At 43.3% G+C, this 27,438-nt stretch overlaps 1 protein-coding gene across 1 annotated transcript; it reads right to left on the bottom strand.

Annotated features, from left to right (window-relative positions):
• Nucleotides 1–10,134: 10,134 nt before the first annotated feature.
• On the bottom strand, nt 10,135–25,576 carry LOC125345336 (melanoma inhibitory activity protein 2-like). Its single transcript, XM_048337562.1, is given in 7 exon segments — nt 10,135–10,405; nt 10,518–10,715; nt 15,284–15,430; nt 15,433–16,534; nt 20,331–20,417; nt 22,938–23,068; nt 25,369–25,576. Coding segments are annotated over 7 exon segments (1,908 nt in total). The 5' UTR covers nt 25,484–25,576; the 3' UTR covers nt 10,135–10,277.
• Between the last annotated feature and the right edge of the window lie 1,862 nt (nt 25,577–27,438).

Genomic DNA, 27,438 nt, shown 5'->3' with positions numbered 1-27,438 from the left:
TCTACCAATTCCCAAGGTCAAAGTGAGTGGAGAGAAGTTGCACAGTGGTCCCACTAGCATTGGAGCCCTGAGAGACATCTGGCTTCATTTCTGTGGCACTCCTGCCATGGATGCCTGACTTCAGTCTGGATTTGATAAAACAAGATATGAAACAGGGTAGAGCTGATCATCAGACAGAATGGAACATCTGTACTTTTAAAGTGACAAGGATATAAAAGACAGGGCAAGGCTGAGGAACTCTCCCAGACTGAATGTGGCATTTGGCCGCAAGGGAAGTCAGGATCACTTGACTGAAGGGAAAAAACTGAAGCCTGATTAGCAAATGGATCTGTCACCCAACAGTAGATGTTAAGCACCTGAGTCTTACCACCCCACTCAGAGGCAATCCTGAAGAGCATACCTCGCACTGAGCAGAACTTGAAGAAGAGCATTTGTTTGTGTACTTCTTAGATGAGAAAGGGACAGAAACACATCTCCATGTTAATTTATGGACAAGTGCAAAAGGTTCAGCTGAATGGTCAGGAATCAGGGAGGAACAAAATGAACAGGTTGATGACAAGAAGATTTATGTGGCTGAAACTTTAAGACTGAACAGAGACATTTCTAAATGTCACCATATCCAGGTAGACACAATGATACACTCTAGCTATCAGTCATTTTCCTTAGCTATTCCAATGTCTGCCCAATGATCCTTGAATAAAATGACCTTGGTGGCAGGGATAGAGTTCAAGGCAAGGATTTTCCTTTATTAAGACTGTCCAAGGGGCTGGGGATATGGCCTAGTGGCAAGAGTGCTTGCCTCGTATACATGAGGCCCTGGGTTCGATTCCCCAGCACCACATATACAGAAAATGGCCAGAAGTGGTGCTGTGGCTCAAGTGGCAGAGTGCTAGCCTTGAGCAAAAGGAAGCCAGGGACAGTGCTCAGGCCCTGAGTCCAAGGCCCAGGACTGGCCGAAAAAAAAAAAAAAAAGACTGTCCAAGTCACCCACCAAAGTGCAAGAGAATCTCATCAGTCAACTGTTCAACCACAGACATCAATACAAGGGAATATGAACCAGAGAAGTGAGCTGGCTACCTAGTGGAAGGTTGATAGCATTGAATCTCTGCCATCATTCTCAAAGGGACAGACAGCAACAGTCTGGGTATGAATTGGCGTTTCCTGAATTTGCATCTGCCAGGCCCACCATACATGCACTTACCCAGGTATCTTATCACCCTTACATTATTCTGTAAAGCATCACTTATAATCACAGAATTTATTTCACAGTAGAAAGAAGTACAGTAATGACCTCATGCCCTAGGAATTACCTGGTCTTATCATGTAACTCTTGGCCCACAGCGGGTGGCCTAAGAGAACAATGCAATAGATTGACTGAAGATTCAATTGTGAGAAATGAAGAGACATCTCCATGAATGAGTGCAGTTCTGTCTTTAGGATCTGCTTTGAATGAGTATATGGTGCTGCCTCCCCTACACTCCTAGATCCAGGACTTAGGAGAAGTGGAAGCAGAATCAGTTTTCTGGTCATGATCAATCAGTTTTCTGTGAGATATCCCTATTAATAACTACGTCCATAGAAAAAGGAAAGGGGCTGGGAATATGGCCTAGTGGCAAGAGTGCTTGCCTCCTACACATGAAGCTCTTGGTTTGACTCCCCAGTACCACATATATGGAAAATGGCCAGAAGGGGCGCAGTGGCTCAGGTGGCAGAGTGCTAGCCTTGAGCAGGAAGAAGCCAGGGATGGTGCTCAGGCCCTGAGTCCAAGGCCCAGGACAGGCAAAAAAAAAAAAAGAAAAGAAAAAGGAAAGAAGAAGCAATATAGAATGCAGATCCACAGAGAGAAGGAACAGAAAAAACCAGAACACTGGTAAGATAATCATAGGTAAAATGATTACAGCAAAAGAGGAAATTACCGTTCAAAGAGACTGGCTTCAAGACACATTCTCCTGATTCTTTCCTGCTTCACAAACCTCTTGCTTTCTCCATAACTTTCACAAACAGCCAATGGAATCGCCATCTGTCTTGCTGTTTCAGAAGAGAAGCCATCCTGGGATTTTTAGAAGCAGGAGAGAGACATCAGATTTAGACTTCAAAAAGGCTACTCTAGCTCCAATGTGGAGACAGCAGATTGTGCAGAGGGAGAGAGGGTGTTTGACTTTCTTGAGGAAATCCCGTTCCGAGCTACTCTTTTCTCTTGCTTGGACTTTCAATTGAATTAGCGGACCATCAAGCTTTCTTTGGGACTTCTTTCGGGAGTGGAATCAGTGGAGATGGCATTAGATGTGCTAAGTTGCTTGGGGAAATATAAGATCCATATTGTTGCCATTTTTTCCCTCTTCAAAGAACATCAGACTTTGCAGTGCCCCATGGCTTACAGACATCTCTATTTCATGGCCCATCTTACCAAATCTCACAGTTCTACACACCATCTTTATGTCAATTGTTCCTACATTGATGAATCAAGTTGGTTCTTTTACTAGAACTTGGAGCTCCTAATCAACTACTTATTTAGCAGCTTAAATGGGTGCTTAATAGTCCCACTGGCATTCTGTGTCTCTAGCTTTATCATCTTCTTATCTTTCTCAACAGAGTTAATGGTGACTGCATTCTTTCAGTTAACAAAGTAGGTCCAAAACCCTAGAGCTTTTTTTTTTTTTTTTTTTTTTTTTGGCCAGTCCTGGGCCTTGAACTCAGGGCCTGAGCACTATCCCTGGCTTCTTCCTGCTCAAGGCTAGCACTCTGCCACTTGAGCCACAGAGCCGCTTCTGGCCGTTTTCTGTATATGTGGTGCTGGGGAATGGAACCTAGGGCCTCGTGTATCCGAGGCAGGCACTCTTGCCACTAGGCTATATCCCCAGCCCCCTAGAGCTTTTCTGATGCCATCAGCCCTACCAGTCATGCTTTCAACACATATTTAGACATTAACTGTGCACCTCAGGACCTCCAACTGCTGCTTTCCCATACATTTTTCTGTAGGTAATAATTTCCTACCGGGTTTCCTGTTTCTGTTCTTGTCCCTATAATAATCTAACACCAGTCATGAAAATCTCACAGACAGCTAAGTTAGACAATGAGATTTTGGTCCTCTTGCCCTCCTGCGGTCCCATCTCATTCTGAGTGACAGCTGAACTCTACCAGGCCTTGGTGGCTCACATCTATAATCCTAGCTACCCCGGGAGGCTGAGATCTGAGAATTACAGTTCTAAGCTCCTGACACTCTCATCTCCAATGAACCACCAAAAAGCCAGGAATGGAGTTGTGCTTCCAATGCTACAATGTTAGCCTTGAAGGAAAAAGTTAAGGGACAACATCCAGGACTGGAGTTCAAGCTCCAGTACTTGCCAGGGAGGGGAAAGAAAGGGGAAGAGAGATGAAGGGCAAGAGATGAGTGCTACAATGCAAGTCTAGTATATACATGCATAAAACCATCACAATGGAACTGTCCTAACCCACCAGGCAGGGGAATTCTGGAACCTGCTGTGTCGTGGCCTAGGACATAGAAGGGGGCGTGGCATTAAGCTATTTCAGGTGCAAGGAAGGAGCCCCCAGGCCTGGGGTAAGGAGAAGCGAGGCCAGGCCGGGATTACAGAAGTGAGGGCCCGGGGAAGGGCAGAAGAGAACCCGGGCCCCAGGGATAGGAGGATGGGGGGCCCGGGAAACTGGAGAAGAGAACCCGGGCCCCAGGGACAGGAGGATGGGGGGCCCGGGAAACTGGAGAAGAGAACCCGGGCCCCAGGGACAGGAGGATGGGGGGCCCGGGAAACTGGAGAAGAGAACCCGGGCCCCAGGGACAGGAAGATGGGGGGCCCGGGAAACTGGAGAAGAGAACCCGGGCCCCAGGGACTGGAGGATGGGGGGCCCGGGAAACTGGAGAAGAGAACCCGGGCCCCAGGGACAGGAAGATGGGGGGCCCGGGAAACTGGAGAAGAGAACCCGGGCCCCAGGGACAGGAAGATGGGGGGCCCGGGAAACTGGAGAAGAGAACCCGGGCCCCAGGGACAGGAAGATGGGGGGCCCGGGAAACTGGAGAAGAGAACCCGGGCCCCAGGGACAGGAAGATGGGGGGCCCGGGAAACTGGAGAAGAGAACCCGGGCCCCAGGGACAGGAAGATGGGGGGCCCGGGAAACTGGAGAAGAGAACCCGGGCCCCAGGGACTGGAGGATGGAGGGGCCCGGGAAACCCGGGAAACTGGAGAAGAGAACCCGGGCCCCAGGGACAGTAGGGTCAGAGCCCCAACAAATGCACATTGCTGGGGTGCCCCGGCCTGTGCACCTAAGCATGCCGGCCCAGCCTGTGGACCCGAAGGCCAGAGCCCGGGTCTGCAAAGATTCGGAGAACGGGATCCTAGTCCTAGAGACAGGAGAGCCCCAGCCCTGGCCTGGGGGCAGGAGCGGCCCAGCCTGGGGTTAGAAGCTGAACCAAGCAGAAATCCACACCTTGACACCAAGGGGAGCACAGCGAAGGAACCCAGCCAGCCTGAACAAGAGCGGAGATTAACCAGGAGCCAGTGGAGGAGCGGGGTGGAAAACACTACACACAGCAGGTGAAGGAGAGGAGGAGCGGGACGGAGACCACCAAAGGCAGACGAGCGGAGGAGAGGAGGAGCGGGTGGAGACCATCAGACAGTGGAAGGAGCGGAGGAGGAGCGGAATGGAGACCATATTAGACAGTGGATGGAGCAGAGGAGAGGAGGAGCGGGTGGAGACCATCAGACAGTGGAAGGAGCGGAGGAGGAGCGGAATGGAGACCATATTAGACAGTGGATGGAGCAGAGGAGAGGAGGAGCGGGTGGAGACCATCAGACAGTGGAAGGAGCGGAGGAGAGGAGGAGCGGGACAGAGACCACCAAAGGCAGGCGAGGAGCGGAGGAGAGGAGGAGCGAGCGGAGGAGAGGAGGAGCGTGCGGAGACCACCAAAGGCAGATGGAGGAGCGGAGGAGCGGGACAGAGACCACCTTAGATACGGGAAGGAGCGGCGGAGAGGAAGAGCGGGATGGAGACCATCAGACAGTGGAAGGAGCGGAGGAGGAGCGGGACAGAGACCATCAGACAGTGGAAGGGGCGGAGGAGAGGAGGAGCGGGACAGAGACCACCTTAGATACGGGAAGGAGCGGCGGAGAGGAAGAGCGGGATGGAGACCATCAGCGACAGTGGAAGGAGCGGAGGAGTGAACACCACCCACCACTCAGCCGGCGGATGACCAGGGCGGGCAACACCAATAATCCGCCGGCAGAGGAAAGGGTCCCCCCCTTCCACCCCCACCCCCAGCACAGGACCACCAAGCAGCACCCTCAGGAGCAGCAGGGTGCAGACACCACCTCACTGTGCCTGATAGCCAAACCCTGGGGGCGGGGGAGACCAAGCGGCCCCAGAGAGGAGCTGCTGGCCCGCGGAGAGGAGCGGATCCCCCTCCTGGCAATAAACCATCCCTTTGTTTAGCTACACCTGATGTCTGCCTGGTTCCTGGCATAGTCTAGTATAGTCTAACAGTCAGGACATCAGGGTTCAGTTTTGCGCTCTACCATCTAGTGTGGAAGTCTAATGATAGAAGTTCATCTTGAAGGGTGAAAGGGTTGTTTCAAATTGACAACTGACAGGGGAGGCTCATTCTGATATCAATAGGTCATGGTTGTGATTTAGCACTTAAGAATTCTCCATCTCACTACTTGGGTCAGCAATTTCTTTTTGGTCTTCTCTCCCTTATGCATACACAAAAGCAGGGCACCAATGGCTCACACCTGGAATCCTAGCTACTCAGGAGGCTGAGATCTGAGGACTGAGGTTGAAAGCCAGACTGGGCAGGAAAGTTTATGACGCTCTTAATTCAACTAACCACCAAAAAGTTGGAAGTGGAGCTGTGGCCCAAGTGGTAGAGTGCCAACCTTGAGCAAGAAAAGCTAAGGGACAGCACCTAAGACTTGAGTTCAAGCCCCAGGAACAGAAATAAAATAAGTTAACTTGACATTAGGATTTAAAAATAGAAAAGAAAATCCCTAACATTATCATTAATCTTACATTTAAAGGTAGAAAGAAAAAAAACAAATGCCAAACAATCATCATAATCAAATACCCAAATATTCTGCCATGAAGAATTATTTTCAAAAATCAAACTCAAATTTTATTTAGAATGGCTTTAATTGCTTAAGCATAAATTATTTTAAAAGAAATGTATATGTCTGTAAGAACTTGCTGCTGTTGGTGTGTGTGTGTGTGTGTGTGTGTGTGTGTGTGTGTGTGTGTGTGTTGGTCCTTGTGAAGTTTGGAGAAAGAATGGAAAGGAAAGGAAGGGAGGGAGGGAGGGACGGAGGGAGGGAGGGAGGGAGGGAGGGAGGGAGGGAAGGAGAGGGAAGGGAGGGAGGGAAGGCAGGCAGGCAAGATCAACCATCAAACTGCCTGCCCAAGCTGCTGAACCAATTAATAGCTTTAAGCAAGTTAACTTTCTGTGCTTCAGCCCCCTCCTCTGCCATAAACGAAAAATAATGATCTACTTGATAAGGTACGTGTGAAGATCAATGGCTCACATACAAAGCTAGAAGTTCCTCAGATACAGAAAAGCTTTAAGTAGAAGCTGTAACATGAGTCACAACCTAGGAAAAAATTTCTTCCCTGTTTAAGTTACTAAATTCAGCACTGCAGTGTGCATGTGTGTAAGTAGCTCAAGCCACACAGGCAGAGAGAACACGAAAGTCTACCTGGCGATCATGTTTTTCAATAGCCCTGATCCTGTCATAGATGTTAGTGATGATATTGAAAGACTCCTCTTTAAGACGATCCTCAAATTTCAACGGAAGCAAATCTTTGATGAACACAAAATCCACCTGGCAGGATGTAAGCATCTAAAAATGAAAAGCATACTTTATTGTAAATACATAGTCCAGTGACCTCGCTGCTCTTGAGCGTATGGCCTGGTATCTGACTAGAATCTGGTTGGGCTTTCCAGAATACCTCTCAGATGCCATGTACTTAGGAAATTTCAATTATTCTCTCTTGGTGTGGATCTAAGCTTTCAGAAAGAGGAACTTGCAAAATAAGGCATACTATGGCTTGGATAGGTTTCATTCCCTCCATAGCTGAACCCAGGTTTCATGCATGCTTGGCAAGCGCTCTACCGCTAAGCCACGTGTCCACCCCTTATGTTTGGTTTTCTCGGTTTTGTTTTAGTTTCTTTGCCAGTCTGGGAGCTTGGACTCAGGGCCTGAGCACTGTCCCCCTGGCTTCTTTTTGCTCAAGGCTAGCACTCTGCCACTTGAGCCACAGCACCACTTCCGGCTTTTTCTATATACATGTGGTGCTGAGGAATCAAACCCAGGGCTTCATGTATACGGGGCGAGCACTTTACCACTAGGCCATATACCTTGCCGCATTCTTTTCTTTTCTTTTTTCTTTTTTTTTTTTTTGTGTGTGTGTGGTGATATTGGAAATTGTGTTCAGGGCCTTCTATGTGCTAGCCAAAGCTTTCTACTGTTCGAGCCATACTTTTAATGTAACTTTTTAATTTTTGATATTTCATTATCATTTCAGCCTTTCAAGAAGTTTATAAATCTTAGCTGGCGGCTCTCACCTCAAATCCTAGCTACTCAGGAGACTGATATCTGATGAATGTGGTTCAAAGCCATCCCAGGGAGAACAGTCCATGAATTTCTTATCCTCCAGTAACCAGCAAAAAGACAGAATGGCTTAAGTGGTAGAGCACCAACCTGAGTGAAAGAGGGAGAACTTGAGGCCGTTATTTCAGGTGCCAGTAACTACAAGGAAGGGAGGAAGGAAAGAAGGGGTGGGGAGGGGACGGACCTTTGTAAAACTAGTGTACATTTCTTTCCAGTGGGCAGCTACTTTGAAACTTTGTGTGGGTACTGTTTCTTTTTCTTTCTTTTTTTTAATATGATTGTCATTTTCTTTTTTTTTTCTTTCTTTCTTTAATTGATTGATTGATTTGTTTTTGCCAGTTCTGGGCCTTGAACTCAGAGCCTGAGCACTGTCCCTGGGTTCCTTTTTGCTCAAGGCTAGCACTCTGCCACTTGACCCAACCACCACTTCTGGCCCTTTCTATCTATGTGGTGCTGAGGAATGGAACCTAGGGCTTCATGTATACAAGTCAAGCACTCTTGCCACTAGGCTATATTCCCAGCCCCGGGATACTGTTTGTAATAATATTGTCCCACTGATTTAGCTTGTCATGATGGCTGTTAATGTGTAGCTATTGTTTCTGTTGTGTTTGCCTAATAGTTATTTCATTTTCAAAAGTTCTCAAATTTGTTCATTTGAATTATTCAGTAGTGAAAAGCTGTTTGTTTTTTTCTACCACATACTAATTAATTCCACTGGAGTATAGACTTGCTGATATATTTTCTAATGAGCTACAACTTTGCAACCAGGGGATCCAGTGAGTCCTTTAAAGGTCACTTTTTGGCAGCTTGTTTTCCTCTCCTGCCTGACTTCCTGGTATCACAAGATACTTTGTTTAGCTGGGAATATGGCCTAGTGGCAAGAGTGCTTGCCTCCTACACATGAAGCTCTGGGTTTGATTCCCCAGCACCACATATATGGAAAACGGCCAGAAGGGGCGCTGTGGCTCAGGCGGCAGAGTGCTAGCCTTGAGCAGGAGGAAGCCAGGGAAGGTGCTCAGGCCCTGAGTCCAAGGCCCAGGACTGGCCAAAAAAAAAAAAAAGGTACTTTGTTTATCTAGTACTTCTCTGTGCCTGCTAAGAGATCTATCATTTCTCCAAGGAGCCTTTGTTTCTTAGGGAAGAATGATGTTTAAAATCCAATATGTGATCTAGATTCCAGTGACTTAGGCGATAGTCCTAGCTACTCAAGAGCCTGAGTAGCTGGAAGTTGGTGGTTCAAAGCCAGTGAGACCCCATCTTCAATGAAGAAGCAAAAAGCTGGACTAGAGGTGTAGCTCAACAGTAGACCACTCACCATGAACAAGAAAGCCTAAGGAGAACATAGGACTCTTGATTTAAAGCCCCAGCATTGGCCTAAGAAACCAAAAACAAATAACAATAACAAAGTATGACTGGATATTATGGCATCCACTTGGAATTCCAGCAGGAGAATGACAGGTTTGAAGCCAGAAGAGTAGATAGCATGAGTTTAGGACTAGCATGCTCTACATAGTCTCAAAACACAAACCAATGCCTGTGTTCAGTGTTACTGTGGTATGATTGCTTCTAGGCTCCTCAGTTCTCAGCTTGAATTTTATCTCCAGATTCAGAATTATGAGTAAACAAGGTGGCAGTTGTTTTAATCTCCTATTTCAAAAGAAACTTTAATATAACAATAGATGATACAGCATCTTAGCCCTTATTCTTACTGAGTCTTTGTTAAAGAGCTAGTTCACAGAAATGTGGTTTATTTTTGTTTGGTTTTTGTGGCCAATCCTGCGGCTTGAACTCAGGGCCTGAGCACTGTCCCTGGCATCTTTTTGTTCAACGCGAGCACTCTACCACTTGAGCCACAGCCCCACTTCCGGCTTTTTCTATATACATGTGGTGCTGAGGAATGGAACCCGGGGCTTCATGTATACGAGGCAAGCACTTTACCACTGGGGCCGTAATCCCAGCCCCTGTGGTTTATTTTTGTTGTGAAATTCTCCATTATAAAAGACAAAGGACAAACCAATGCATCAGTGATAGTTATAGGACATTATGTTGGGGCTGGCAATCTGGCTTAATAGTAGAGTGCATGCCTAGCATGCATGAAGCCCTGGGTTCGATTCCTCAGCAACACATACACAGAAAAAAGCCAGAAGTGGCGCTGTGGCTCAAGTGGCAGAGTGCTAGCCTTGAGCAAAAAGTAGCCAGGGACAGTGCTCAGGCCCTGAGTCCAAGGCCAAGGACTGGCCAAAAAAAAAAAAAAAAAGAAAAGAAAAAGAAAAGAAACTGTGTGTGGGCTGGGAATATGGCCTAGTGACAAGAGAACTTGCCTTGTATACATGAAGCCCTGGGTTTGATTCCCCAGCATCACATATAGAAAACAGCCGGAAGTGATGCTGTGGCCCAAGTGGCAGAGTGCTAGCCTTGCGCAAAAGGAAGGCAGGGACAGTGCTCAGGCCCTGAGTCCATGGCCCAGAACTGGAAAGAAAAGAAAGAAAGAAAGAACGAATGAAAGAAAGAAAGAGAGAGAGAGACAGAAAGAAAGAGAAAGAAAGAAACTGTGTGCATGTAAGATTTCAAAGAGAAACCAATATTGTAAGAAGTTTATATAGGATAAATCTACACAAGCATATGTTGAAATCACTCTTCTACTTAATAAAACAAGTAAAATTATTGCTAAACAAAATTGTAAAGCCAGCTTACCCTTTCTAGCAACATGATAACTGATGAAAATGCAGAATTCATGAGATTGTAAATGTCAATTTGAAATAAGTACTTCAGAACCCGAAACCCTGTAACATCATCTGTTGATTAACCAAAAAAAGAAAAAAAAACAATAAGTTAAAGTTTGCTATGTAAATTTGAGTGCATTTCTTCCTTAAGTGGTGAATTGGAGAAGGAATACCCCATTATTACCTTTCTGGAGAATGTGGTTTTGCAAAGATAAAGCATTATCAAGGGAAGCCACCTGGCTGCTTTGGATAAAGTTTTCCACAGATGTATCTGTTTCCCCCTGCTCAGACACTTCAAGGTCTCCCAATGATGTTAGTTGTTCAGCATTTTTACAAGATGAGGTTTGGCCATGTGTTTTTTCAGGTATTCTCTCAGGTAAGTCTATTTCAGAGATAGTAAATAAATAAATATAAATAGATAGATAGATAGATAGATAGATAGATAGATAGATATGTCTTTGTGAAAATACTTGCTTTATATGGGCATCCCTTTATTTTTCTCAGAGGTCGTTCTTGAACTTTTGTCTTCCTCTGTGAGGAAGAATGCACAACAGCTTAAGGGTAGCCAGCATTTGTTTCTGTTGTGGTGCAATAAATTACCACAAGCTTGCTGGCATGGTTTGTAGAAATATATATGTGTGTGTGTGTGTGTGTGTGTGTGTATGTATATATGTGTATATATATATATTACAAGTGTGCACATAAAAATCCAAATGTATCGGACCACATTCCTACTGGAACTCTAAAGGAAAATATTTTGCCTATCCTTGCCTTTTCTAGAAGCCTCCTACATTTGTAGCCTACATCTCTTGAGCTCAGGATCCTTAAGCACATCTGCAAAGTCGCGCGTGTGTGTGTGTGTGTGTTTGTGTGTGTGTGTGTGTTTGTAATTTTATTGTTATTAACATTTTGTACAGAGGGGTTGCCATTTCATAAGTCAGGTAATTTCTTATTTGGGACAATGTCACCCCTTCTTTGGCTTTCCCCCAGTTACCTCTCCTATCATTACCCACAGGTTCCATAGGTCATTTTCCACACAGAGTATACAGAATCACACCATGCAAAGTCCAGACCCTGGCACCATGGAGGGACCTTTATTCAACCTACAACCTAGCCTCGCCTTTATTCCTTGGCCAAGAAAGAATTATAAAAGCTGTACAATTGCTGAGGAGGTAGCTTAGTGGTAGAGTGCTTGCGTAACATGCATGAAGCCCTGGGTTCAATTCCTCAGGACCACATAAACAGCGTAGCATGCATGAAGCCCTGGGTTCAATTCCTCAGTACCACATAAACAGAAAAAGCCAGAATTGACACTGTGGCTCAAGTGGTAGGGTGCTAGCCTTGAGCAAGATGGGGGAAAAAAAAACTCCATTGTATTCAATTTTTCACTTTTTAATCTTAAAAACCATGATTTAAATAAAAATAATAAACTGGAGATGGTGGTGCACAACAGTATTCCCATCAATCCTGAGGATGAGGCAAGAGGGTTGTGTATTGAAAACCAGCCTAGGCTACATTACAGGACCCTGTCTCAAAAATAAGCTGAGTGCCAGTGGATTGTGCCTGCAATCCTAGCTATTCAAGAGGCTGAGATCCGAGGATCCCCATGCCCAGCCAGCTCAGGCAGGAAAGTTTTGTATTACAAAGTTTGACAAAGAAAAGCAATCCTAGAACTTACAGCAGTTAATCTCCAGGTTCCAAAAGCTAGTCCCCTGTAGCATGCATGTCTGCCTCTTGCACTAGAGAATATAAAAACAATTATCACTCCAAAGTCTCACGGGATTGCTACAGAGGTAGAAGATTCACTCCACTACTGAAGAAACTTTATATGCTATTGGCACAGGAAGGCGCCTGTCTCTTTAGGATGTTTGAAACAACTTTGGTAATGAAAAGGCGCCAATCAAGCGTCATGCATTTTCCTTTTTCTGTTGTCTTACAGGTTCACTAATTTCACATTCAAGCCTTGGCTTCCCTGTTCATGCCATGTCCATTTATTATATCATTATTTACTCTATCAAATCACACCATTGAGAAAGTACATTAAAAGAGACAGTGGGGGGGGGCATGCCTCAGGTCATGGTGGCCAGCCAATGAGTAAAGAAAGCAAGCATCAGATACCCAATTGGAGTCCAGTATAGAACAAAAGGAAAGAAGGCTGGAAGTAAAGGAGGGAGGGAGAGAGGGAAAGAAAGAAAGAAAGATGGATGAGAGGAAGGAAGGAGGAGGGGAGGGGAAGGGAGTGGAGGGGAGGGGAGAACCAGCTGAGCACCAGGGGCTTGTGCCTGTAATCTTAACTACTCAAGAGAAGGCTGATGGGCTGGGAATATGGCCTAGTGGTAGAGTGCTTGCCTCAAGAGAAGGCTGAGATCAAACCCAGCCTGGCAGGAAAGTCCATGAGATTCTTAACTCCACTGAACTACAAAAACAAAAAAGAAGCCAGAAGTAGAGCTGTGGCTCAACTGGTAGTGTGCTGGCCTTGAGCACAAAAGCTCAGGGACAGTGCACAGGGCCAGAGCAGAAAAAAAAAGAAAAGAAAAGAAAAGAAAAAAACCCCAACCCTGGGCACTGGTGGCTCATAGCTGTAATCCTAGCTACTCAGGAGGCTGAAATTTGAGGACTGGGTTTCAAAGCAGTTCAGGCAGGAAAGCCCATGAGACTTTTACCTCCATTTAACCACCAAAAACAAAAAAGCAGGGGTTGGGGATATGGCTTAGTGTCAAGAGTGCTTGCCTCGTACACATGAAGCCCTGGGTTCGATTCCCCAGCACAACATATATAGAAAATGGCCAGAAGTGGCGCTATGGCTCAAGTGGTAGAGTGCTAGCCTTGAGAAAAGAAGCCAGGGACAGTGCTCAGGCCCTGAGTCCAAGCCCTAGGACTGGGGGAAAAAAAAGAAAAAGCTCAGGGGCAGTGTTTAAGCCCTGAATTCAAACATCATAACTAACCCTATCCACTCACCCACCCCCCCCAAAAAAAAATGGTGTCTGTTCTGATTTAGAGGAATTCTGATCACTTACATTAACAGATGTCATATATTTTAGAGGACACCGTGTTAGTTACTAATTAACGAGACTGGGTTGTGTAAAACAATGACACAAAGTAAGTCCAAAATGTGTTCTTTCCAGCTAGTGCTCTACTTGCAGCATTTTACCTATTAACTGGAGATAAGAGTCTCTCAGATTTGTTTGCCAGGGCTGACTTGACTGGCTTCAAATTGCAATCCTCAGATCTCAGAGTCAGCTTGGTTTTGAATTGACTAATCAAACCAGATTTTGTTTTGTTTTGTTTCCAGACTGAATGTGAAAACCAAACATTCCTTTAGAATGTCAAAACTTTGGAACATGAGAATCTCCTTTCAACTAGCCTTTAATAATCTCTGCTGTTTGTTGTCATCCACCTTTCTCATCTGGAAAAGGATTGGAATCTAAATGTCCACATGCTGGAAGAGGGAGGATGTTGGTGAAATGCAGAGTTCACATTTGGGGGAATGGTAAGGTGTGATACGCAGTTCTGGCCAGTTCAGAAAATCAACTGGTTCTAATGGAAATGGGTTTCCTTCAGAGTTTGCACTGTTCTTGGCCTCTTATGAAACATTTGCTGTCATTCTACAGCCCAATTGTTGCTGTATTATTAGTCAATATTTGCTAAATTTCACATCTATCCATCATAGACACCTCAGTATGGAGATGTGCAGAAGCCAAGTAAAAGTTCCACACAGTTTACAATCCTAGTGTTTTTCTCTTTTTATTTGGATGTGGATCAGAGCGGCTGTTTTTGTTTCATTTTGTTTTGGTTTTACTTATTTATTATTCGTTCTGGTCTGTTTCTTAGCTTCTTTACTCAGGATACTTGACCCTCCACTACTTAAGCCACAGCACCACATCTGGCTTTTTGATGGACCTCACTGACTTTAACCTGCTTGGACTGGCTTCGCCCAGCCTCCTGAGTGGCTAAGATTATGGGGTGAGCTTCCAATGCCTGGGTTGTTTGGGTTTTATTTAAGACTTTTGCTTTGTAATCCAAGCTGTTTTACAACTCGTGATCCTCTTGCTTCCCAATTGCTGGCATTCCAGCTGTGCACCACTGTGCATGTCTGATCCACATGTGTTGAATCCAAAGTTGCTAAATTTCCTGGACATTTAGAAATAGAAGTGTCCTCTGATGTTCACTTTCTTCTACCGCCTTCTGGTAAAAATCTCAGAACTAAGAGACTTGAGGAAAGCTGAAAACCTTTTACCTTAGTCTTGCTTGAAATCCCTATTACCTTGTATACTTAAAAGCCTTGTTATTCTAGTGCTCCATATGAAAAGCAAAGCATAAATGCAAGCCTCAAATTAAAAATTTTGAGAGGCAATGTATGGCGATACATACCTACAATCCAGCATTGGAAGACTCAAGCGGGAATCATATCTCAACTTTGAGGCCAGCTTGGACTACACAGCAAGACTCTCTCTCTCTCTCTCTCTGTCACACACACACACACACACACACACACACACACACACACACACACAAAATCATGGTTAAAACTAACCTGGACCTGACCCTCATCTTCAATTAATCGCCAAAAAAGCCAGAAGTGGAGCTATAGCTCAGCGGTAGATTACCAAGCCTTAAATAAAAAAGCTAATCAAGTCCCAGTATGGGCTCACACAATAAAATTACAATTTATGTTCCAGAGCCAACTAGAAACTGATAGAACGATGGTTGTTATGGGCTAAGGAGAGTTTAGGAAATGTGGAATTTCTCAACTTTTCTCATGTGTTGAAAATGAACTATGTGGGTGGGAGGGGAAAACTGGGAGGGAAGGAAGGGGTGACAGTGCCGCAAAAGAAATGGAATCTTCATGGGACATATAACTTTAACTCCTATGTATGTCACCTTTAGAATAATAATTTTCAAATGTTTTCATTATGTCAACAAATAAATTCTAAATCTTTTCATACCAACCTGACCAACGGTGACTGCTTCTCAGTAGCATGGATTCTTCCGTGTCATCTGTGGCATGATTTTCAATTGAAGACTCTTGCATTCCATCATTTTCACCTTTATTATTTTCATCCAGTATCTGATTTGAATATGGCAATTCTGCTTCTCTGGAGTGTTCTGGAACCTCCAGGGGTTATCAAAATTATGTAAGATTTTCTTCAAATATAGTGTGTCATCAGAATCATCTGTTTCCTCTAAGACTCCTTCCTTGTGTATTTGATCTTCTGCTTCCATCACTTTGATTATGTTTATTTCCTGTTCTTTATCAGGCTCAGAATCACTGGCTGGAGGATGTTTGTGTTTATCTAGCCCACTATCACTGTTTTGTCCATCATCTGTTATCATTTTCTCTTCATCAGCATATACAAAGCCTAGCATGCCAAAACCAAAATCAAACCAACTTGACTTTTGAGTGGAGCTGTCGTTCATGATTGTGTCCTCTTTCCCTGTTGTTATTTCTGTCCATGGAACAGTGGCATCTTCCTCTGATGATTTAGCATCAGGAATATCTTGGAGTAGTGGATGGCTTTCTTTGGACAATAACTCAAGTTCTGTACTCTCCTCTCCAAAACCTAAATAACTTGTAAATCCACCACCAAACCAGCCAGTGGCTTGAGATTTGAGAGTGTGCTCTAGCTCTGCAGCTTGTTCTGACTCTTCCTGTGTCATTGAAACGAGATGGGGTGGCTCTGAATCCAATTCAGATTCAGGTTCTGAGGCATGTTCTGTTTGGGACTCAGCATTGTGTGATTCCTCCAGATCGTTTCCATCTTCCACTGCTAATTTTCTACTTTGAAAAGAGTTTTCATGTACAGATTCAATAACTGGTTCAAAAGCCTTGTCTTCAATTTGTTCTTCTCCCAGTCCAAACTGTTCTCTTCCTTCAGGCAGGGTGGAGGAGGTCACGACACCTTCCACTTCTGCAATCTGGTCCTGCCCCCTTCCAGCTGCCACTTCTTCCCAATCTCTTGGCTCACTGGCACTTGGGATTTTTCCAGGAGCCTCTGATGCTACAAATTGGTCTGGAAGTACAGTACTTGCAGAACTTTCATAAAATCCAGACTGTCTTAGGAAACCACTTGCAAATGTACTATATTTTTGGTCTCCATCTTCTTTATATGAATACATTTTTTCACCATTGCCGCTGTTTAACTCACTATCTTCACTTTCAAATATATAGCTCTCTCCATGAAGACAAAGAAAGTCAGATTCCTGAAAGAAAAAAAAAACATAAATGTACTCAACCATGGTTTCTCCCCAAACCATTCAAAGTGGATGACAATGATTTTCTTAAGATGACACAACCAGCTCAGCCACAGAACAAAAGCTGAAACCAGATCGTCTCATCTTAAATACATTTACAACTGAAATACATATTACAAATACATATTAGAATTGAATTCTAGGAGTGAATGTAGAAACGTAATGATAAACATCCTTTTGTGTGTGACTTATTATTACATAGCTCAGAATCAGAGAGTATCAATGCTTTGATCTTGTACATAAACGCTGATGGCCAGACATACGTGTTCATATAACCTTGCACTTCCTACGAGTATTCTGAGTGGACTCATGGATTATGACCTGCATGTGGTCCTCCCATGGCTGTACTGGAAATTCAACCCCCAAAGCAACAGTGTTAGGAAGTGGGACCTAAAGAGAAATGCCAGGGGAATACCAGAAATACCAGAGGGAATGAATGCATCCTGCTATTATATAAGCAGGTTCATGATCATCAGTAATTCCTTTAGAAACATCACGGAGGACTTTCTATGGGTATTATTTTTTGCTTCTTTTAACTATTAATTTTTTTTTTAGCAATACTGAGCCTTGAACTCAGGTCTTTGTGCTTGCTAGGCAAGTGCTCCAAGATCTGAGCCATATGATATATATATATATATTTTTTTTTACATATATATCATACACACACACACACACACACACACATATGTCTTTACATTTGGTTTGAGGGGCTGGGGATATGGCCTAGTGGCAAGAGTGCCTGCCTCATATACATGAGGCACTGAGTTCGATTCCCCAGCACCACATATACAGAAAATGGCCAGAAGTGGCGCTGTGGCTCAAGTGGCAGTGTGCTAGCCTTGAGCAAAAAGAAGCCAGGGACAGTGCTCAGGCCCTGAGTCCAAGCCCCAGAACTGGAAAAAAAAAGAAAAGAAAGAAAGGAAGGAATCCAAGAATGGTAATGCATGCCTATAATTCCAGCACTTGGAAGATGGGGACACAAGAATCATGACTTCGAGGCCTGTGTCCTATATAGAGTGACTCTGTCTCCAAACAAAAGCAAAAAAAAAACAAAAGGAGGCTGAGCTCTAAGGATCGCAGTTCAAAGCCAACCCTGGCAGAAAAGTACCCATGTGACTCTTATCTCCAATTAACCACTCAAACACTGAAAGTGGCACTGTGACTCAAAGCGGTAGTATGCTAGCCTTGAGCAAACAAGCTCAGGGGCAGCACCCAAGCCATGAGTGCAAGCCCCACAACCTGAAGAAGGGGAAAAAAAGCCTAGGGAAGTGAAGAATGCAGAGAAAGCGTTCTAACAGGAAGAAGAAAGAGAGTGCAAAGGCCAGTTTGTCTGGTGAAAAAGGGAGATGGTTCTGAGGCAGCGGCCGGGAGCGAAAGGAGAAGCACGAGCAGGGGAAGCTGATCCAGACCTGGGAGGCCAGAAGGATGAAGGGCATTGCACCAGGTCCAGGGGAAAAGCCAAGAAGGGATTTAATGGCCTGAATTTTTTTTGGTTTTGTTTTTCCAAGATCCACTGCTTTTGGAGAATGGCTTGAAAGATGGCAAATTTTAAGCAAGCAGAGCAATTGGCAGTCTATTGCAGTATTATAATCAGTGGGACTCGGGCTACCATTCGAGAAGACAGTTTACCTACAGGTATATTATAGAGACAGAACTGAGAGGACCAGTTATTCTACAGGAAACAGACAGCTGGTAGTTGATCCCAAAGTGTGTGTTGGGAAGAGCCAGACAATAGATAATTGAACTTAACTAAATAAGCTCACTTCATGCTGAGGTCATTTGTGGTCAATTGGCTTAACGTGGAATCTGAATTCAACTGACTGATCACGTTTTTTTTTTGTTTTTTTTTTGCCAGTCCTGGGCCTTGGACTCGGGGCCTGAGCACTGGCCCTGGCTTCTTCCCGCTCAAGGCTAGCACTCTGCCACTTGAGCCACAGCGCCGCTTCTGGCCGTTTTCTGTATATGTGGTGCTGGGGAATCGAACCTAGGGCCTCGTGTATCCGAGGCAGGCACTCTTGCCACTAGGCTATATCCCCAGCCCCTGATCACGTTTTTTTAGAGTTGTTATACAGCTGATATACAGAGGAGTTACAGTCACATAAGTCAGGTATTGAGTACATTTCTTTTTGGACAATGCCACCCTTTCCCTCACTCTCTCCCAGTTTTTCCCTCCCATCCTCACCCACAAGTTGAATAGCTCATTGTCAACAACGTGTCTAGTGAGTATCACTGCTGCATTTGTTGATTCTTTGTCCCATGATTTCTGTACCCTCCTCCCCTCCTCCAAAACAGATAAATGAACAATACCAAAAAAGAAAAGAAAGCAAAAGAACAAAACCTCTTGTTTCCATCTCTTAGAGTTCATTTTGATAAATATTATTTTGTATGATGAGATGCACATAGGTATTGCCCCTTTGTATTCCTCTCCCATTTGGTCTCACTGCGTGTGAATGCCTACAGTCCTGTATAATTTATCATATCTAGGTCTACCTTCTCAATATGAGAGAAAACATATGCCATTTGTCTCTCTGAGCTTGGCTCCATACAAGTGTATACATTAAAAAGTTACCTTTTTTTTTCCAGTGGGACCAAAAGTTTCATTCAAGGGAGTTAAATAGCTCCCTGCTAGAGGAACTATTCCTCTAGCTCATAAGTCAGTTGTTTTTTAATTCCTGTTCTTAATATCAAGTTTAACATTATTAAGATTATGAAACTCCAGCCAGGGACTGGGATTATGGCCTAGTGGTAAAGTGCTCACCTCGTATACATGAAGCCTTGGGTTCGATTCCTCAGTACCACATACATAGAAAAAGCTGGAAGTGGTGCTGTGGCTCAAGTGGTACAGTGGTTGCCTTGAGCAAAAAGAAGCCAGGGACGTGCTCAGGCCCTGAGTTCAAGCCCCAGGACTGGCAAAAACAATAACAAAAAAACTCCAGCCAGACACTGGTCCTGGTTTCTCAAGAGGATGAAAGCTGAGAATCATAGTTCAAAGTCAATTGAGGCAGGCCAATCACTGAGACTTTTATTTCCAATCACACAGCAAAAAGCCAGAAGTGGAGGTATGGCTCAAGTGATAGAGCACTGACGTTGAGCAGAAAAAGCCAAGCAAAAGCACAAGAACCTGAATTCAGGCCCTATAAAGGATATATAAACATGAGATCTAGGGAGTGTTGTAGGAATAAACTTCAATCCTAGTAGGACAATGGTGTTCGTAATTATACCTGACACTCACATAGTGCTTACTAAGTGCAACTCTATGTACTTTTCGTATACTCATGTTTTCCTCAGTAAATTTGAAGTGACACTATATTACAGCCATCATTTCCATTTTACAGATGGCAAAATTAAGGCACATAGTGCCACTTGTACAGTGAGTCGTTGAGTCAGGCTTGAACTCAGTCCATCCTAGTATCCATTCAACTGTCTGTTAATTGTTCAAAAAGTAAAATCCTTAACTGTAATCAGTTCCATCTTACCATCTTAGTCACATAAATTATTCCAAGAACAAGTCCTCCACTGTCCAAAAAGAAATGTACTCACCTGACTTACATAACTGTAACCCCTTTGTACATCACCTTTATAATAACAATTTAAAATTTTATAATTTTCATCTTTAAAACATTTCAAAAATGAAAAAAGTCCTCAGGCCAAATATTTTATACATCAATTGTACATGGTACACAATCAATGGACACTTAGTCAAGAAAGTTCCATTTAGTTCACAGCTGAGAATGAGTTGACTCACTTTAGCTGATATTTCAGCTTCTTCATGTATGAACACCTCTTGTTCCTGGACTGCATCTCTGGGGAAAAATCCAAAGTCTTTTCCTTTCTATCAAAACAAAGAAATGAGATTATCAAAGAAGACTGATTAAACAATAACTACTAAGCTCAATTTATCCCTGTGATGATAACTTTCATCTATATCAAGTCACAAAACATTAATTGGCAATCAATTGCCATGTAAAGAAAGTGAGTCCAGTAACTTGTGGCTCATGCCTGTAATCCTAGCTACTGAGGAGGCTGAGATCTGAGGATCATAGTTTGAAGCCAGTCCATGCAGGAAAGTCCGTGAGACTTTCAAGAGCTCAGAGACTCAGTGACCGTGCCTGGGCCTTGAGTTCTAGCCCCAAAAAGAAAGAAAAAAAAAGATAGAAAAGAAAAGCAGGAAAACAAAAGAACAAACATGGGTAGGAACATGCTTTTATTATTTATAAAAAAACAATAATTTAAGGGCACAATGAGCTAAACTATAAAATGACACAATTTTAAATTAAACTTTGGAATGTGGGCTGGGGATATGGCCTAGTGGCAAGAGTGCTCACCTCTTATACATGAGGTCCTGGGGTCAATTCCGCAGCACCACATATACATCAAATGGCCAGGAGTGGCGCTGTGGCTCAAGTGGCACAGTGCTAGCCTTGAGCAAAAAGAAGCCAGGGACAGCACTGACACCTGAGTCCAAGGCCCAGCACTCGCCAAAAAAACAAACAGACAAAAAAACCCTAAACGTCAGAATGTAAAGTATCACACACACACACACACACACACACACACACACACACACACACACACACCTTCTTTAATGTTCTTCTTTGCCCATGTGTTCTTAAAATTTATACTAATAGACTTAAGATACCAAACAAGGAATGGGATGATAGCCTACATGGAGCTGTAATCTATGTGACATTTCCAAACTGTCACAATCAGCTTTTAACACTAAAGACTCACAAATGAATTCATCAAGATTGCAAAGGTCCACAAGTCCTTAAGGGAAGATTCAGTGCTAGTCAATCTTCCTGAACCTAAGTTAGTAAAACTAATTATATTAACCCCGATCAAGAGCATGTAAGACATTCTTTGTTTTTCTTTGTGCCAGACCTAGGGCTTGAAATTACATTCTAGGTGCTGTCACGGAGCATTTTTGCCCAGGCTAGCCCTCTACCACTTGAGCCACAGCTCCACTTCTGGCTTTTTAGTCATTAATTGGAGATAAGAGTCTCATGGGCTTTTTTGCCCAAGCTGGCTTCAAACTTCAATCCTCCTATCTCAGCTTCCTGAGTAGCTAGGGTTACAATCATGAGCTACCAGTGCACAGCCATTCTAGTATTTTCTCTCTTAATAAACCAGGAAGAATGCTTTCTTTGCCTCTTAGGACATCTATTATGTTATTTCTTATACCTGCGTTATATTCTTCCAATGACTTCAATATATAGGCATTTGTAAGTCCTCATAAGTTGTAAGGAATGCTGGGCACTGCAAAACAGGGCAGGTCTGGCCAGGCAAAAGTTCAGCCACCAGCTTCAGATAGAATTTGCTTCTCCAAACAAGGATCAAAAATCCCAGAAGGGAGAAGTTGGTGTGTTTGCAATGTGGAGATGATGTTGGTCCTGCCTGTTCAGTTTGAGAGTAAATCACTTAATGTAGACTGTTATCATGAAGCATAATAATACAAGCAATGATATACGCCATTTTCAACTGAAAACATTAATCACAAGTTTCCTCTATTGTATAATCTGAAAGAGAATTCATTCTTCCAGGTATCTCGATAGACTAGGAATTTGGGCCAAGTAAAAGGGTCTCCCAATTGATAGTTGGTTTTCTATAAACAGTTTAAATACTGCACTTCTCTAGGCTACCAACTTTTCTGATGATCTTTTCAAAAACAATCCAGCCCTTAAAAAATATTAACTAAAACTTCCGAAGATATGGTTGGGTCCCACCACATAATCTATCTAAGTACCTCTAAAGTATCTCCAAATAAATAAAAAACTTAAGCTCAAAGAATCATAAATTCTCTGAGTACTGATGGCTTTCTCTCTCTTTTTGTCTCTCTCACTCTCTCTCTCTCTCTCTCTCTCTCTCTCTCTCTCACACACACACACACACACAATCATAAATGCAAACCAGGTACCAGGTACCAGGTGCTCACACTTGTAATCCTACTCAGGACTCTGAGACTAGACGATTGAGGTTTGTAGCCAATCTGAGCAAAAGAGTTTAAACAGCCAAAAGTCAGACTACAGGTATGGCTCAAGTGGTAGAGCACCAGCCATGAGCTACATGCCCTGAGAGAGCTCTAGGCCCTGATTTCAAGCCCCACTAAAAAAAGAAGTATGTATGATGTGTAAAAAATAAGTTTAAGGTATTCCCTTTTTTCCTCTATCTCAAGGAAACTGTTTTCTCAAAGCTTTTTTCACAGGAATTTTGGAATCACTATTGTCTGTGTAAGGTCTCTTCGCTCTTGTACAGTCCTTTGAAATCCTTAGTTCTTTTAGAAAGGAAAAGCAGATATCCTTGGGCAAGTTGGTCATTTTTTTTCTACATCTAATTCTTTCGACGAGATACTTACACTTCCTGCCCACAAATCTCTCTCTCCCGAAAGTTTAATATAAACAGGTATTTCTTCTCCCTCAGTGAAGTTCAGGTATCGACAATCAGGTCCTGTGAAATCTTTCATGGCTAAGACTCTGCTGAGTAAAGCTATGTACATGTGTAAAGAAAAACATACATACTTCAAATTAAAATGTTATTGTTCCTCTTTTGAACTACTTTTTATTTAACGAGAATCGCCCAGGCTGGCCTTAAACTAGAGATTTCCCTGTCTCTGCCTCCCAAATTCTGGGATTATACACATGTACTACTCTGCCTGCCTCTTCTCCCATTTCCCTTCCTTTAATGCATCCTACATTTTGTTTTCCAGTGCTGGGCTTGAACTCCAGGCCTGAGCACTGTCAACTGAGTTTCTTTTGCTCTAGGCTAGCACTCTACCACTTGAGCCACAGTGGCTTTTCCTGTTGATGTGGTATGGAGCAATCAAACTCCGTAGGCCAGCACTCTACCACTAAGCCACACTCCCAGCCCCACACCCTACATATTTTGAAATGCCTATTTCTTGACGTTCTTTACATTCTCAAAAAGCTACATGAACTTCACGATGGGAACAGAATGAAGCGCAGAGCTCAGTATTCAAGAATATCCATAAACGATTTTAAAAGAACCTCCTTCTATTCCTTTACACAGATGGGGCAGGGGCGGGGGAGACTCTAAGTAAGCTAGTAAATCTGTCATCTCTGGAATATGTCACCCTCATTCTTCAATCTGTAGCCAAGGGAACTTTTTACTTTCTTGTACTGTTATGTTATGTATTGTTATTTCCAGACATTGCAATAATCTAAGGAAAAGAATCCATCTCCAGCCACAAATGAGCCTGTTAGCTTAGGTGAGAGAGTGGAGCCAGCTTTGTACTGAAGATTTGCAGAACAAAGTCCTGTCTGCTAAGCGTTTCCTCCTGCTTTCCTCAGCCTAGAAAGCCCCGTCTCTCTTCATGCCAAGCTCATGTCCTGTTTCCTCCTTGAGGCTTTCGTCACCCCAGCCTTCTCCCAATGTCCACTTGACCTGGGGCCCTTCATGTGCACCACTGTGCTCTGCTTCGTGGTGATCTGAGTTATCACCATTAAGTGCATCGGACACAGAACCCACCACTCCCCTAGACCAAGCACCTTCAGTAACCATGAATGAATCCCATCGACCATGCTAGGGTCCACCCTCCAATTCAAAAACTCAGATAATAATAATCATAGCGGTGCTCAAATGATACTACATGTGTAAAAGTAAAACGCTGTGATTGTTATGCAATGACAGTTAAAACATTATACAGTTACTAGACACTTGCATGTTCTCTTTTCGTGTCAGGCAGTAAGAATTCTAAAATATGAGATGAAGGAATTACTACTGTAAAATACCATCTCTGCATATTATACATACACAACAAATTAAGACAAATCTTCACTTGTAAGTATGTTAGTTGGAAATTGTGTATGTATCGACCATATTTCACATTTTTGTTTGAATGACACAAAATTAGAAATAATTCACATACTAGAATGTAACATATTTATAACTTTAATATATTGAGATGCAACTATTTTGTACAATAATTCCAGTACCAAAAAGCTAAATTCTCAAAGATTAAAATGGAAATCCATTTTTCTTCATGGTAAATCAAGTTTAATATTTCATGGCGTAAAATTATATCCACTTATTTTAGCATTTTCACATAGTTAAAGACACAGAAATGACTAAATAAACCATGATATTTTGAAATGAAGACACTAAATATACCATGATAATTTGAAATGAAGACTTTTTATAAACTCATGAGAATCACAAAGATCTAGGAGAAAAGAAACTTTTCTTTGTTGTTTTAAAATTGCTTTTTGGGGCTGGGGATATGGCCTAGTGGCAAGAGAGCTTGCCTGGTATACATGAGGCCCTGGGTTCGATTCCCCAGCACCACATATACAGAAAACGGCCAGAAGTGGCATTGTGGCTCAAGTGGCAGAGTGCTAGCCTTGAGCAAAAGGAAGCCAGGGACAGTGCTCAGGCCCTGAGTCCAAGGCCCAGGACTGGCCAAAAAAAATAAAAAACTAAAAAATAAAATAAAATTGCTTTCTTTTTGTTTCAGTGAATTTTAAGAAATTGATTTAAAGAAATCAGTTCCGGTTCTCTTTAAAAATGGGTGGGAGGAAGACTGATTCTTATGGTTTAGAGGGAACATAACCTCTGATATATTTCTATATTAACCTTGTCTTTGGTCCTTTTATACTTGTTTCAAACAGAATCACAAAATATTTTGTCACTAAAATCTTTTTTTTTGTATCAGTCTCTACCTCAGGATTCAAAGCTTTCTCAAAAGTGTTATTTTTAACACACCTATCTGCAATAACATTTGTATGAGATTTCAGAGCCTTCATTTAAAAGGAGAAGAAAAGTGGACTTACTTGCACATTCCAGGTCACCACATTTTTTAAGGTGTGACAGAAGTTTGGTGCCTTCCAGACACTTTGCCAGAGAAATAACCAGAAGAAGGATTCTGTGCAGCGAGAGCTCAGCCATGCTAAAATAAACCGGGAATCCCAAAGGACATCTACACCAGTGGTTCAGATTGTAGACATGCCAGCCACAGCACCAAACGTTCTTCACCAAATACCAGAGGACAACGTCTGGCAGGTGTTTGGTTTTTTAAAATTCTCTTGATAGCTACATTCCTCTACTCATAAATAGGCTTAATGTGAGGAAGAAAACACTCTGTTCTCAAGCTGTAGAGTCCGGTATCAGGTAGTACACCAAGGGTTAATAATTAACAGGGATTTTTGTTGTTGTTGTTGGACTAAAGTCTTATATAAAGGTGGCCCCAGGAAGCAGACTGTTTAAAGGCCCAGGACAAGCCTCCCTGAAAAGGCAGTTCATCTCTTTCCTGACAAGAAGTACAAACCACGTATTTGCTACAAGCAAATGCCAGCTTCAACGGAGAAAGTGCATGGTTGTGCATAAAAAGGATGGCTCTAAATTCGGATTTCAACTTATCTCCAATTAGCCAGAAAAAAGCCAGAAGGGGTGTGGTAGTCAGCCAGCCTTAAGCAAAAAATGCAAAGTGAGAGTCCAAGGTCAGAGTTCAAGCCCCAGTACTGTGCATACACCCCCCCATACACACACATGCACATACACACACGCACACACACAAACACATGCACACACACGTGCACAAACACACAAACACATGCACACACACACTTCTCCAGTGTTACTCTGAAGTTACCAAGAAGTTAATAATGACTAACACAAAACAAAAGCTTACTAAGTTTCACCAACTTTCTTTTTTTTGGGGGGGGGCAGTCCTGGGCCTTGAACTCAGGGCCTGAGCACTGTCCCTGGCTTCTTTTTGCTCAAGGCTAGAACTCTGCCACTTGAGCCACAGCGCCACTTCTGGCCGTTTTTTGTATATGTGGTGCTGGGGAATGGAACCCAGGGCCTCATGTATACAAGGCAAGCACTGTTGCCACTAGGCCCTATCCCCAGCCCCACCAACTTTCTTAAGATCACAGATAGATGTATGTCTCTATGGAGAAAATAGCATTATCATCACCATATTTGCATTTAAGGAAACAAAAGCACTTAGAGCCAGGTCATAATGCAATGTCATGTAGTCAGTGGAGAAGGAACTTAAACCCAACACTCTAACAGTAACAGTAACAGTAGTGTTCACAGTCGAGAATCAAATCATCTACTGTGGAAGGAGGTCTACTTAGTTTGGACAAACAGCATTACAGAAGCAGCAGAGAGTATTATTCTATATATGTCAAATTATCTGCATAGTTCTCTAAGTGGAGGAAGAATGAGAGGTGGAGAGGTGGGGAAAATGTTTTCCCATACAGTGAGGATGTATATGTATGATTTCTCATGGCATTTTTTTTTCCAGTCCTGGGGCTTGAACTCAATGCCTGGGCACTGTCCCTGAACATCCTTTGCTCAAGCTAGCACTCTACCTCTTGAGCCACAGCTCCACTTCTGGCTTTTCCTGTTTATGTGGCACTGAGGAGTTGAACCAGGGCTTCATGCATGCTAGGCAAGCACTCTACTACTAAGCCACATTCCCAGCCCTCTCATGGTATTCTTAGTAATTTTCTATGTTGTATGGCTTTCTGTTTCTAAAAACCACAGCATGTATGGGGTTAAAATGACAATACAACTTTAAAAATCAATTCATTTGAATTTTGCTCTCACTTTAAAAGGATCAAAGTCCAATAGAAATGCTTGTAATCTAATGGGAGTTTGGGGGAGATACGGGTGCCAGTCCTGGGGCTTTAATTTAGGGCTTGGGGACTGTCCCTGAGCTTCTCTGTTCAAAGATAGCACTCTAGCACTTGAGCTACAGCTCCACTTCCAGCTTTGTGGTGGTTAATTGGAGATGATAGTCTCATGGATTTTTCTACCCAGGTTGACTTTGAACTTTGATCTTCAGATCTCAGCCTCCTAAGCAGCTAGGATTACAGGTGGGAGCCGCCAGTACC

The sequence above is a fragment of the Perognathus longimembris genome, unplaced genomic scaffold, assembly GCF_023159225.1.
Source record: "Perognathus longimembris pacificus isolate PPM17 unplaced genomic scaffold, ASM2315922v1 HiC_scaffold_5535, whole genome shotgun sequence".
NCBI classification, from domain to species: domain Eukaryota; kingdom Metazoa; phylum Chordata; class Mammalia; order Rodentia; family Heteromyidae; genus Perognathus; species Perognathus longimembris.
Note: the sequence above shows the minus strand (reverse complement) of the source record. Positions and strands in the feature narration are given on the sequence as shown.